A 12,003-nucleotide genomic window follows, 5' to 3' on the forward strand; every position below is an offset into this window, starting at 1 on the left:
TTTCTGAGGCCGACAGCGAGTGACTGTTGACTTGATTTCAGTTCACGTTTCAGACTCAAAGCAACAGCAGGAAAAGTCAGAATCTTTGAATCTCAAGGCACCCGATAACCAAGTCGAAACAAAACAACATTATAGTATAATATAGTAATTTAACAGCTATGGATTTATACATCTGTAGAGACAATAAAAGAATTATTTCTAACAAGACATTCTTGTTGTTTTCTTTCACCTGCTGACTTCATTCAGTTTGAACTCTGGGGAAATTAACCGGCTGGCCATTCGTGTGCAGGCATATACATGTACATGTACAGAGAAAATGTTGACATTAACATGGATTCAGACGCACCAAAGTGAGCAATATGAGCAGTGCCACAGGTCTGAAAAGAGTTGTTAGAATACAATAAAATGCAAATGCAAAGCCCTGCTGCTGCTTGTAATTTTGGTCAAACAGACTACAAAACTAAAAGAAACAACTTTCTCCTGCAATTAACTCATTGATTCATTTGAAGTCTTAATATCACACACTAAAATCAAACAACTGATAGAGTTTAGTATGTTAACAAGTGTTTTTCATTTCACTTCAGCAATAATTAAAATAGTTTACCTGGACAAAAAGTTACCAGCTAACCTAACCTATCTACCTAAATAATAAAAGATGCATCATTTAACTTTAACATTTTATTTCATTATGAGGCTCACAGAGGTTTCACAGGACGGCAGCTCAGATGAATTACATGTTAAAGCTGTGATTACACAGGGCAGCTGCACCATCTGGTGGTTAATACAGTAACACACACACAGGTGTCCAATCTCATAATGTCAGAGTAATGTTCATGTACAGACAGAGAGAGTTACCAGGGACAGTTTAATGTTTGTCATTCTAGAAAATAAATATGAATGTAAGCTACTGTGTGTAAAGAAAATGCATATATACAACTGTTGGATACAAACTTGATCTTTCATCTTCTTATTTTATCTAGAGAAGTTATTTCAAGACCCTTTTTGAGTGTTTTTCTTGTGTATCTCAATCCTTCTCAAATCAAATCACAACAATCCTTCAATCCAGAGCACAAAGTGAGTTTTGTTGAGGTCATATTCATACGTCACGTGTGGTGGACATGTTGAAGCAGACTATAGCACAGTACACATAACGTTATGATGTAAAAACATGACAAGCATAACAAGATCATGACATTTAACCTACGACTGTATTTATGCTCCTGTTTGACACTTTTTTTTTTTTACAGCACCCAACATTTAACAGTAAAGTTAAACTTTATGCATTGTGTAGCTGAAACCAGAGATTATAAAACTCCAAAGAAGTGAGTAAAGGTACAGAATGATTTTACAAGTTAGAAAATGAAAAGAAAAAAATCATCGTTTTGTATGTCCTTGTGTGTAACAGGTGTCATTCGATAACTTGTTGTCTTAGATATGTATTCGATGCACAATGTAGACAGAAGTGTTCACGTTCTGGTCCTGATATTTTAATCACGCTGTGAAACCACATTCAATAGTCGATCAGTTTTCAGCTTTGTGAAGATGCATTTTCTTCACTTTGAATCCATGAGATAGTTTATTTAGCTAAAGAAGTAGGATAATTTTCTAAACCCTTAAAGTAACTTAAGTTGTCAGACAAATGTAATGGAGTGAAAAGTACAATATTGACATGGAGTAGAAATATAAAGTTGCCTAAAATGGAAACACTCAAGTAAAGTACAAGTACCTCAAATTTGTACTTAAGTACAGTTCTTGAGTAAATGTACTTAGTTACATCCCACCATGGCTCTGTGTCGAGTGTGTGTGTATACAGACAAAGTGTTGAGTCAAACAGGAACAAAGTCAAAAGTTGCTGGACTGTTGCAGAAACCGACTGCAAAAAAAGTGTTTTTTTCACAGCTTTACATCCATAAGGCTGTGAGGCTTTAATGTTAAAGAGCATTCATCTATGAACTCTATGAATTCTATGAACTCTAAACTCGTGGTTTTCTCGACCCGGCTCTTAAATCATCATAACCTACAAACTCTTTAGCCTCTGTCCTTTAGTTTTTATAGCAGACATTTCAGTCTGTTAACGTCTACGAAAGTTTTTTGAGAAAGTCCTTTTCCTCAAGGGGCCGTGCCCAAACAACGAAAAACGTTCAATACCACATGTACACAAAAGTATGTGGACGGAGTATAGTGTACATGTAAAAGACTGTCTAACACTAACATAATACTTCCCATTATCCATCCAGGATGCCCTCAGAGACGATGCTGTATTCCCATCTTTAACTTCATCATTAAGTTCATAAAACATCTTGTAAATTAGTGTCACCAGACAGGGACTCTTAAAATAATCATGTCTAACTTTGGGCATTGACTAGCTCCTGAATTTGGAGTTGCTGTAATTATGAAGCAGGTTTTGAATCTTTAAGGTTTGTAAGGTTTCTTAGCCAACAACTTTTTTTTTAGCAGATTTATCTACTCGGATGCTGGATACTACTGGATAAGGTGTTTACATGGCACAGGATCCCGGTTACTATGGCAGTACCCCAGCTAGCATAATGTTTCTCAAATAATAAGGGCTTATCCAGGTTTCTGAAACCAGGATGTGGTGTTTATGTTACATTACATGTTGCAAACACCTGTTGCACACCTGAACCACTGGAGATTGTCAATTAGAGCTTTTGGAGCCCCAAATACATCTCTCTTTACTACAAGTGTGCAGAAGCCAAATATATGGCCAGCCTTCAATATGTCCATCAATAAAAAAAAAGCCTTTATATCTTTTAAGATTAATGAAAGGGTTGATAAAATATTTATATCTAAAGCAAGTGAGTTGTATTTTTGCTTTGGGGATGCCTTGGAGGGCAAATCTTCTACATGAAGGTGTGTTGTAGAGGCCTTCTCTGCCCTGTACAGGTGACAAAGGGTTTAATGGACAGGTATAGGGCCACGTCTCAGCCAATCACAATCCAGAGTCCAGGTCCAGTGAACGTGCAGTGGTTTTAAACTGATAACAGCTGTGACCTGAGCTCTATACAGCTCAATGTGTCTGTAGAAATACCTTGGGACTGACTATCAGCCTCCATCTGCCTCTTTTGCACTGTTTCTTTTCCCTTTTAAAATTAATCCACTCTGAGTACATAAAAGTCGTTTTTTACAGAAACATGTTTTTCTCCGCGCTGCTGATTCTTGCCAGTTGCGGTTTTCTCGGTTCTGTTTCAGGTTCCATCGCTGTGGAGGAGGCGTACGAGGCCGTGGTCAGCGTCGTGTCTCCGGGACAGCAGCGTCTGGCCGGGGAGTCCCTTCGCTCCCTCTTTAATACACTGGAGAAACGTGTGCAATGCGGCGCAGTGTCGTGTGAAAAGGTGAGTTTTATTAGGCTCCGCAGCCAGCTTCAGAGAGCCAGGTGGAGAGCTGCAGAGGCTGAGCACAGAGAGGTCGAGGTCCAAAAGTTATGAACCAGCTTTACCTGTACAGCCACGTTGATACACTGGATTTAGTAATGGGAATCGTTCAGCAGATTTTAAATGTAATAGGCCTATTTACACACGTTGTGTCTGATTTTCGGTGTGCTGGTTATGAGCACCTGTTGCGCACCTGAATTACTGCAGTTATAAAAACAAGTTTCTCAATGAAGGAATTTTCAGTTTCTGAAATATTTAGTGGACTTTAATCTCTGTGATGTCCTGCTGGATTTAACCAGTAAATCTGACCAGAGTGGGCTATAATATATATATCACAGTAATGGGAACAACTAGTGACTTTGTCCTGTAATAGACTCACACAACACGTGCAGGCTACGTTATTTGTAGGATTATTATTATTATTATTATTATGTTTGTTAATGAATTCACAGTAAAATCAGAATCTGGACTTTTGGCTTTTCTAAGTATTGCTCATGAAACTTAAGATGTTTTCCCTTTCTGTTAATCAGTTATTTGGATGTTTTGATTGTTAAGTGTATGGAGGCATGATGGCTCTGCATACACTGTTTCAATGCAACTATTTCATTATAAAGTCAAGCTTTCAGTCACTTTATCAGGACAAATGTTTGACAAAAGGGACTCTCAAAGCTTATAAAGACATCAAATAGAGTACTACTGTGTTTTTAATGTAGTACACTTGAGAAATGCAGCTCACGTGTCTTTAAAATGATAAAATAATGAATCTGAATAGAAGAACCAGTCCTATTTTAGTATGTTAACATGACTAGAGTTGTTTTGTATTTTTACTTAGTGAATGACTGAATCACTGTTTTAGTTGGACTTGTATGAAGGGCACTGTTTGTAGGCAGTTACAACAAAACCACGTTATCAGTGTGAATGAGAGTGAAGTCCCTGAACTCCCCACATGTCAGCTGTAATCTGCATGAAAGGACAGTGTGTGTGGTTGATAAGTATCTGCTGTCAAACGACTCTGTGAATATAACGCATAAAAAGTAAAGAGATGAAAAACAACAGCTTTACTGCAGCTTCACTTTGCTAATAAAGAAGTGATATCAGATGAAGCGGGGAAAGTGAAGTGAGTTAGAAGTGTTATAAAGGGTAATCTAAACTAACTAACTTTCAATAAAATAATAAACCTCCTCTGACCCAAAGTGAAAATCTAAAATGTCATGTCATCTAAGATGTCAAGGAGTCCGTACAGCTTGACCTTGTGAGTTCACAGCTTTGTTTCCTGGTTTTATGAGCCCATGTTCTGAGATATCAATCCTTCTCTATACTGCTGTTTCACTACATAGACAATAACAATATGAATGTGACTGAATGACATTTAAGTTTCTCAAAGCTTTGAAAAATTACATTTATAAAAAGCCATCAGCAAAAGATATCATAGAGGCTATTTCTTTAGTTTAAAGTTTCTGGAAATAGATGTTTTTTAATTCACCACAAACCAAATTCCATTTATCTTTTATTGTATTTTGGAGGCAGAAAGTATGTGAAAGCCTGAGCAAATAAAACTAAAACTATCTATACGGCCACAGACAACTGACAGGTAAGTAAGGAAATACGTTGGTGTTTTTTTTTTGTAATTTGGGCGTACTGACCCATTTGTTAACCTTTCCTCCTGTCAGAGTTTCTGGGTCAGGATTGATCGTTGTCAGCATTTTACAGTGCTTTCTTCCATTTATATTGTAGCCTACTTTACCTGTACTTACTTCCTGTTATCAGAAGAAGCAATAAAAGCAGCTGATTATACTATAGGTTGCTGTTAATGCAATGTGCACATTTCTTTTTCCAAGTGAATATAACCTTGTGTTTTGGTTAAATATGACAATGAAGTGATATAGATAAGCTGTGCAGAACTAACAGAAACATCTGAAAATGACTGAATTAGTCATTTTTACTTACTCTGATCTATATGTATGTGTTTCACTGTGTGTGTGAATGCTTTGCTGCGTTTGTGTGTAGTGTGATCTAACAGATGCTGTTCACCAGCTCATCAGCAATCACTCCACACACGGAGAGGATGAAACCGGAAAATCTGTAAAGAACGTAACCATCAGTGTATCTCAGTTCACTGCTCTCGCTGCCGGATGCGTGCTGTACCTCTCCTCTCCCGGCCTGGTCTGCACCGCCATAAGCCAGGGGAGATGGGGAGAAGAGGCGGAACATTTCCTGCAGAAAATCACACATGAACACGGGCATGAAGAGAGCAAGCCGCACCAGCACCATGAACATGAGCACATAGACGTTCATGGATTAAAGGTGCTGCTTCGAGAGCTTCACGACCACTATGAGCCCTCAGACAGTGAGGTGAGCGAAAGACCACAAATAACTATTTTTTCCTTATTTTAAAGATGAATTGGAGGGGTCACGTGACTAACATTACATCACACTTGTTTATTTTTTTCCTGTCAAACACTTAATTTGTATTTTGCCAGAACTTAAACTATTTGAGAAGAAAACATCCCTCTTTGATTAAATTGTTCGTCTATGATGAAGTGTCGCCTGAAGAAAAATGCACACAATAATTTAGTTTTTAGTAACCAGGGAGCCAGTTTATGATCTTACTTTCTCTCTGACATTAATTCATTGTGTAAATATGACTGAGAATCTATCACTCAACATATCTTATCATACTTGGGTGATGCCAGCAGTAGACCTACTAGGCTTTGCCCTGTACTCAGCCACATCACCGCAGCAACCGTCATGCCCTCTTTAAATGTTTGGTGCTGCTGTATCGTGAGACACAACATGTAATGTCAGAAATAAAACAAAAAAAAAAGAGAAATGTAAATTTGCTGTAGTATGTCATTGCAGCTAAACTATTTAATTGTCTTTGTTACTATTTGTAGCTGAAGCAAAGTTTGGACACAACTCACAAAACAGTAAGGAATCCTTAACAGTTCAAGTTCAGTTGTGTTTCATGAACCAGGATTAACAAGTTAAAACAAGCCAAATAATTTGTTTTCTGAAAAATATATTTCAGTCATTCAGAATATAGCATAGTTGTATTCAGTTACCTGGCGAACCTTTCAGTCACAAACCAAAATAGCTGGTCAACAAAAAGATGTTATTGTATTGAAATAGCACTCACGAAGAGAGCTGATCAAAATAACAGCTCAGTGAATTCTTGACAACTGGTCAGTTATTTTTCATCGATCAACGAATCAATTACTGATAACTTCCGCTTTAAGTTGAGTCAGCGAGTAAAATGTTCTCTTGTTATAACCAAACCCTTTCTCTTTGTCCTTCCTCTCCCTTATCTCCACGGTAACCAGAGCTGTATAACAGCCAGTGACATCATGACGGAGGTCAACGCATCATCGACGGACCAGATACAGGAAGTGGGTGCAGTTTTGGGCCGAGTCCTGTGTCACGCCTTGCAAGGTCACTGCTTTATCGGCCAGTCTCTGCCCGAGGAGGGCTTTTTTCTGGACTACATCGTGGACCGTCTGGGGTCGGAGAATTTCACTGTTGAGGGTAAATGTCCTTCAGAAAACACAGAAAAACATGGCTGTAGATACATGCAAAGAGAGATTCATCACTCAGAAACCCAGACCCTGTCAACCTTTTTTTAGTATTTCTGTCTGCAAACATTCAGCACTCAGCTACATAAATGTTTGACTGTCTAGTTACTTTTTGTTTATCTTATCTTAACTTTAAGTTTATTTCCCCTCTAGTAACGTAAGGAAAAGTGTGCGTGTGTTTTCGACTTTTGCTTCTGGAAAACCGGCTGAATCCTGGAGTTGTTTTGCTCAAGTGTAGCTTGTGTTTGTGTTCTGTAGATCTGGAGGCTCTCATGAAGAGTCTGAACGTCGGACCTGACCATGAACATGGACACGACCATCATGAAGATGAACACGCCGATCATGATCACAGTGGTTTAAGACGGAGGAAGAGGAGCAGCCATGAACATCACGAGGGGCATGAAGGAAACACCACTTGGGATCAGGTATATATACACCAACACGCAGAATAAAACATAGCTATTCAATTTATACATTTTTATAAAGCACTGATAACAAAGTAAGTCGGCTGATCTCAGTATCTTTACTTGTGTCAGCCTCACAGCACAGAGAAGATTATAGTTTAGGAAAACTAACATAATTAGCTAAAATAACATAATAAATAAGTTTTTAGTAAAGCTAACATTAACTTCTGCTCCTAAAATGTTTCACTTTACTTTCTCCCAGTTCTGTTTCTCAGCTGAAGACCTGGTCCTGATCTATGGTCTGGTGGACAACAGCTCTGCCTCCCCTGGCCTGGGTCGGTCCGACTTGGCTCGGCTCAGCCCTGCGCTCGTTCAGCAGATCCTGAGCGGAGCCTGTGCTCAAACCACAGAACCACTGAAACCAGATGGGCTCACCAAGACTGAGAGTAAGTGTGTGTCATTCGGAAAAATTACAGAGACTTCGCCTCCACCTGCTGTTGAAAAAGAATAGGAGCAAAAGTTGCAGGTGTTGTGGCAAAAGATGAATAAAGGTGTCCAATTAAAGAACACTGTCTATATCTTCTTGACATCCCCCTTTTTAGCATGGAAGCACTTGAATATGATGATAATTACAACTTCACAACTGAAACTCTCCGTACTACGGCAGGTATCTCTGGATACCTGGACAACTGACTTCCACCCCTCTTTTCTACTCTCTCCTCCTCTTGTAGGATACCTCTATGCAACCATTGCCAACATGGTGATAACGCTGACGTCCATGTTTGGCATTGTGGTGCTGCTGTGTACCTCCTGTACCAGTGTGTTCCAGTTGTGTATCCAGTTCTGCATCAGCCTGGCTGTAGGCTCCCTGACTGGAGATGCCTTACTGCACCTGCTACCCATGGTGAGTGACGTTAACTTTAAAAGCTGTAACAAGCTATTTTTTTGACACTATGGAGCCGAAAGACGCCCTTAAGTTAGTAAAACTGTAATGGTTTCCTGTAAGTCTAGTGTATCGTGTTGATTTTCACGCAGCATATACTCATTTTGACTTCATCTTGTGGCCGGTGCGTCCAGTTCCTAGGTTTACATTTGCACTCAGACGACACCGGCGGACACAAGCATTCACATGAGGAAGAAACCCCGGACTACATTTACAAGATGTTGGTGGTGATCGCCGGGATCTACTACTTTTATCTGATGGAAACCGTCTTCTCTCTGATTGCATATAAAGATAATCATCACCATCATCAACATCATCATGGGGTGAGAGAAGAAATACCAAACCAATGCAGATAAAACTGACATGGACACAAACACACAAGGATTATACACCGTTCTTGACTTTTCATTAAATTAAAAAATTGACTTAAACTAACACTGCTTTTAAAATTATGGGAACCTAGCGGGATCTTGTCCTTAATTTTCATAGCTAAGTCTTGCAAGGAAAAGTCAGCTATGAATCATGTAAAATAGACCTGTGATGCAAAAAATGAACCTGATGTAAGACCAGCAATTATTCCTTAAATCTGCTTTGTTTTGAGTACAAACTTTGACACTGTGTCCTGTCTTTATCTTAATCTTGTTCTCCAAATTGTGCAGCAGTGTTCAAAAATGTAATTCTTACAAATATACTTCCTCAAGATCTTTCTTTCAGCCTCAACCTACAAGTTTACTCATTAGTTTGTCTCTCTGTCTCTCTTTAGGAAGAATCAGAGCCTCACCACTGTGACCACGGGAGGGTTTTAGAGATGTATCAACAGGAAAGGAAACAAAGAGACAAGTCACAGTCAGCATCAAAGGCAGACCTGGTGAGAAACATACACACATTAAGACGTGGAAGTTTAAGCTGGAATACTAAAGATTGTTGGTCCAGTCTCACAGGGCAAATGCTGCTGCTTTATGTGACATATAGTACAAATAACCAAAAGGTTTCAGACCTGTCCACTGAAACTTGTATATGTTAGTGCTGAGAAAGGTGAGAAAGTCACATTACAGTCAGTCACATTGTGTGAGAAACCCTCAGCTACTACTGCTAATAGTTTGCATGACGATGAAACTGTAAAGCTGTGTCCAAAGACACCTTTTATATCAACAACAGGACTTGTTACTGAATGTTTATATGTGTGCACTTCAGGTTGGCTATGAAGACAGTGAGAAATCACTTTCAGAGCAGAGAGAGCGCAGCAGAGGTAAGTGAAGTTATTTTCCAGCACAAAAACAAGCGTGTTATCATCAAATTGTGGTAATGATTGCAGCTCCTCCACCTCTAACTATTACTTTGTCTGCGTCTACAGAACAGCGTCTGCTGCCCTATATGATAACTATTGGTGACGGGATCCACAACTTCGCAGACGGCTTAGCGATGGGCGCAGCTTTTTCCCTGTCATGGAAGTCTGGTCTGGCCACATCGCTAGCTGTACTCTGTCATGAACTACCACATGAACTGGGTAAACACACACACACACACACACACACACACACACACACACACACACAGGCAGGCAGTGTCTTGTTGGATAATCCTTCATTAAAGGCTCGTTTCTCTCCAGGTGATTTTGCCATTTTGCTGCACAGTGGGATGTCGGTCCGCAGGGCGCTGCTTGTAAACGTCGGCAGTGCCATGACCTCGTTCATCGGCATGTACATCGCTCTGTCTGTAGCCACTGACCTCGCGACCAAACAGTGGATAGCTGCCGTTACTGCGGGGCTCTTCCTGTATGTGGGGCTGGCTGATATGGTTAGTGTTTACCAGACAATACACACTGCATCTGGCATGAAAATAGGATAAAGTATGAACACATGAAGATGTGTGTGTTTAATCTTTAACTTCCGTCTCTCCTCTTTCTCCTTGTAGCTGCCCACCATGGTCCACATCAGCAACAAGAGGCCCTGGCTGATGTTTCTGCTGCAGAACGTCGGCCTTCTGAGCGGGTGGGGTATTCTGCTGGTGCTGTCGCTTTATGAAGAGAGAATCCGCTTTTAAAACATGGACACGCTCTCATACACATCAGTCTGTTCAGTAGCAAGTTCATCTTGCTTCTGGTATGATCTATGACTGGGTGTTAACTCATAAATGACCACGATGAGACCCCTGGGACAGAGTGAAAGGGCTTAAAGGGCAAGATGGCCCCTGTTCCCACTAACAAGAGGGTAAACAAGCTGTCAGATGGGGAACTAATCCAGTCTTACAAGTTCCTGAAAAGTGATTAAAATTTTTGGTGCCTTAAACTCCCCTCGACCACAGATGTGCTTATTTGACAATGTTTCAAGTGTTGTTCTCTAATACATCATGCAGAAAAACGGCACAGCCTCCCTGTGAACTTAATCGTATATTTTAATCTAGACAGAAGGTTGCAATCTTTTGCGTACACCGATGGTGGTGGACAAAATATTAGAAACACCTTTTCACATCACACAAACTACAACCAGGAAAATAACACTTCTCTGACAGTCTCAACGAAAACAGAATATAATATGTTTTATAAAAGGTAGGATTTATTACAGGACTTCTGTAGTGGGCTGCATTGGATGAAGATGAAAAATAGTAATATGAAAAATAAATGTTGGACTGTTCAACCCGATGCTGTTTTTCTGGCAGTAAAAGTCACTTTAGATTTTTTTCTGGTGTTTTACATGTATTACATGTAATACAGCTTTATACAGTTATTTTTTGTGGTTTTTATTATAAGTGTCTGTTGATGAGAAACATACACAAACACTTGAGTTTATATTATTTGCTGAACTACAAATCCTACCACACCAATTATGATAAAGGTAAATGTATAAATAAGTTAATATATGTTGGTATATACAATATTGTATATGGTATATTTTGTTCTCTGCCTTGTTTGGAAAATTAAAACTCTTTCATTTCTATTTTATAAGCACCAGGTGGATAAAGACTTAATACACATTTACATTCACTTCAATGAGACTAAATCTTTTGACCATATAAATAACCAGAATATTTGAGCGTGAGGGTTCACTCATGACCTTGATATAAGGTTTACTTTTATCTTATTCTTTTCCAGATCTTTTGACTGCATCCGTAGCGTAAGAGTTTGACTAATTCCTGATTATTTATTATTATCTATTTAAAATAATTTACAAATATTTCTGGTGTAAATAAACCTTTAACAATTTCAGTTGTCAATTCGGGAATGCAAGTAGGTGCTAGCTCTTAGCTTTAGCAGTGGATTTACCCTTTTGTTTGCATTTAAGTCTGAAGACAGATCATCTGTTGAATTTGTAATCTTTATGTGAGGTGCAGCGGAAACCTAACTTTCTCTTTATCTCTCTCGTCTAATCTCCTCAATTTACAGGTTATGTGAACGTCTTCATTAGGGACAGAGTCCACTGACAACTCATTGCACAAAGAGGGAGACATAATGTGTACATATACAATATGCTGTACGTGTAATCACAAGCGTCCCATTTAAAATGACCCATTTAATGACATTTAGGTTGCGAACTGATCCTTTAAGCATACGCTGTAAAAAACAAATTGCAGATTACAATATGTAGCTGCTGACAGAGGACAAGTGGATTTCCCTGAAGTCAGCTTTCCAACAAAAGCAATCCATAATTTTGAACTTCTACAGTACGTTTTCAGAGGTTTTATGAGCCCCTGGAGTC

General features: G+C 39.2%; 1 protein-coding gene across 1 annotated transcript; it reads left to right on the forward strand.

Annotated features, from left to right (window-relative positions):
* Positions 1-3,152: 3,152 nt before the first annotated feature.
* On the forward strand, positions 3,153-10,351 carry slc39a4 (solute carrier family 39 member 4). The gene is made up of 12 exons (XM_070922250.1): positions 3,153-3,353; positions 5,400-5,744; positions 6,713-6,914; positions 7,220-7,386; positions 7,628-7,811; positions 8,097-8,269; positions 8,443-8,631; positions 9,072-9,176; positions 9,503-9,557; positions 9,663-9,815; positions 9,918-10,105; positions 10,223-10,351. The coding sequence occupies exons 1-12, from the start codon at positions 3,153-3,155 to the stop codon at positions 10,349-10,351; spliced, it is 2,091 nt and encodes a 696-aa protein (XP_070778351.1).
* Positions 10,352-12,003: the final 1,652 nt, after the last annotated feature.

Source organism: Enoplosus armatus, chromosome 16 (assembly GCF_043641665.1).
Source record: "Enoplosus armatus isolate fEnoArm2 chromosome 16, fEnoArm2.hap1, whole genome shotgun sequence".
Taxonomy (NCBI): domain Eukaryota; kingdom Metazoa; phylum Chordata; class Actinopteri; order Centrarchiformes; family Enoplosidae; genus Enoplosus; species Enoplosus armatus.

What these genes read in the sequence shown, in the direction of transcription:
- slc39a4 (XM_070922250.1), top strand. Translation starts at nt 3,153, where the DNA reads ATGTTTTTCTCCGCGCTGCTGATTCTTGCCAGTTGCGGTTTTCTCGGT. An exon ending in GAAACACCACTTGGGATCAG is followed by an intron (nt 7,387 to 7,627) that starts GTATATATACAC and finishes ACTTTCTCCCAG; the next exon opens with TTCTGTTTCTCAGCTGAAGA. An exon ending in ATGTGGGGCTGGCTGATATG is followed by an intron (nt 10,106 to 10,222) that starts GTTAGTGTTTAC and finishes TTCTCCTTGTAG; the next exon opens with CTGCCCACCATGGTCCACAT.